The sequence below is a fragment of the Entamoeba dispar genome, genomic scaffold (assembly GCF_000209125.1).
Source record: "Entamoeba dispar SAW760 scf_1105229458023 genomic scaffold, whole genome shotgun sequence".
Classification (NCBI taxonomy): Eukaryota; Evosea; order Mastigamoebida; family Endamoebidae; genus Entamoeba; species Entamoeba dispar.
The window spans coordinates 1-1,462 of NW_001852985.1; the positions used below are offsets into that span (position 1 = coordinate 1).

Consider the following 1,462-nt stretch of genomic DNA (forward strand, 5'->3'; position numbering starts at 1 on the left):
TTAATGAAATGCTGGGTCTAAATATTTTACAAACAAATAATACTGAATCTGTTCATTTCTGAAGATCTTCAGGTAATTCAACCAACAATGATTATAAATTCAGAACCACTTCTTTATCAGATTTGTGTTGATCCTTCTTATTGTAATCCTTCTTATTGCAACCCTTCTTATGTTTATCCATGTGATTATCCATTTTGTTATTAAAAATTAAATAAATAATTTATAGCCTTAATTGAATTAGTATGTTCTTATATTATATTTTTCTTCTTTTTTTTAAGTATATTTAATTAATAATCAAATTCATGTTGGTAATTTGTTTGATGTTTATTAAAGTTCTTTTAGTATGTTTTGACAAAATTTCAACTCCAAACAATTTATATTCTTTAAAATAAGTTAAAGAACTGAGAAAGAAATAACTAACAAAAATAAAATTACTTTTATTCCTTCAGAAATCAATTAATGAAAAAAAAATTAATTATTTCTATTCTTTTATTGTAAAGTATTTTTATTTTACTTGAAGAAGATTGATAAAAACAAAATGATATGAATTTCTTTTTAATAAGAAGTAAATTCAAAAATATAACAATATATTTATTAATTGAAATCTGTTATTAACTACAAAATAAATTAAATAACATCTAATGATTTGTATAATATATTAAAGTGTTTAACAACAAAAATAGAAAATGTATATTAGTATTATTTTAATAACAAAAAATAAAAGAAAAAATAATAAAAGTTTTTTAATATAAAAATTAAAAAAGAACTAAAAAAAGAATAACAAAAATCAATTGAAGATGAGTGAATTGGTTGCCATATTTGCACCTGAACCAATCAAATTAATGATTGACCCAACACGATATGTAATAATCCCAAGACCAATTACTATTCAATTTCATAAATTAAAATCATATTTTCAAAAAGATCCAATTGCTACATTTCAAGTTGTTGCAGCATTAGTAAGAGAACAAAGAAGAGAAGAAGCACAAAAATTTCTTTTAGAAATAATGACAAATAGTTCATTAACACAATTAAGTCAATCAATAGAACGATATTTTTATTTAGTTATTGGGTCATTAAATGCATATACAGGAAATGAACAAAATAACAAAATATGTCATGAATATCTTGAGAAGTCAAAACGATTTGGAGATAATGAATTTACTGAATGTGTTTATGGATTTAATGCATTTTATTCTAAAAAACCTTGTAAAGATTACTTTAAACGTGCATTAGAATTAAATAAAAATTATGCACCAGCATTAATTGGTCTTGCATTATGTGAATTAAAAGATCACAAAGATGGAGTTGCATTATCTTATTTTATTCAAGCACTTAAAAAACAACCAACAAATGTAAGTATTAGGTGTGGTATTGGTAGAATATATTATTCTCAAAAAGAAATTAAATTAGCAATTCGATGTTATGAAAGTGCATTAGTTCTTGATACTATTTGTATTGA

The 1,462-nt window shown here is 22.2% G+C and overlaps 1 protein-coding gene across 1 annotated transcript, besides 3 other annotated features; it reads left to right on the plus strand.

Moving 5' to 3' along the window:
• Window positions 1-197: 197 nt before the first annotated feature.
• Window positions 198-295: a sequence feature (AT_rich).
• A 159-nt stretch (window positions 296-454) lies between these two features.
• Window positions 455-513: a sequence feature (AT_rich).
• Window positions 514-668: 155 nt separating this feature from the next.
• Window positions 669-787: a microsatellite.
• A 10-nt stretch (window positions 788-797) lies between these two features.
• On the plus strand, window positions 798-1,462 carry EDI_300320 (uncharacterized protein; the record flags this gene model as incomplete). The annotated part of the gene is made up of 1 exon (XM_001734222.1): window positions 798-1,462. A coding segment is annotated over one exon (665 nt), but the record flags the coding sequence as incomplete, so codon positions are not given.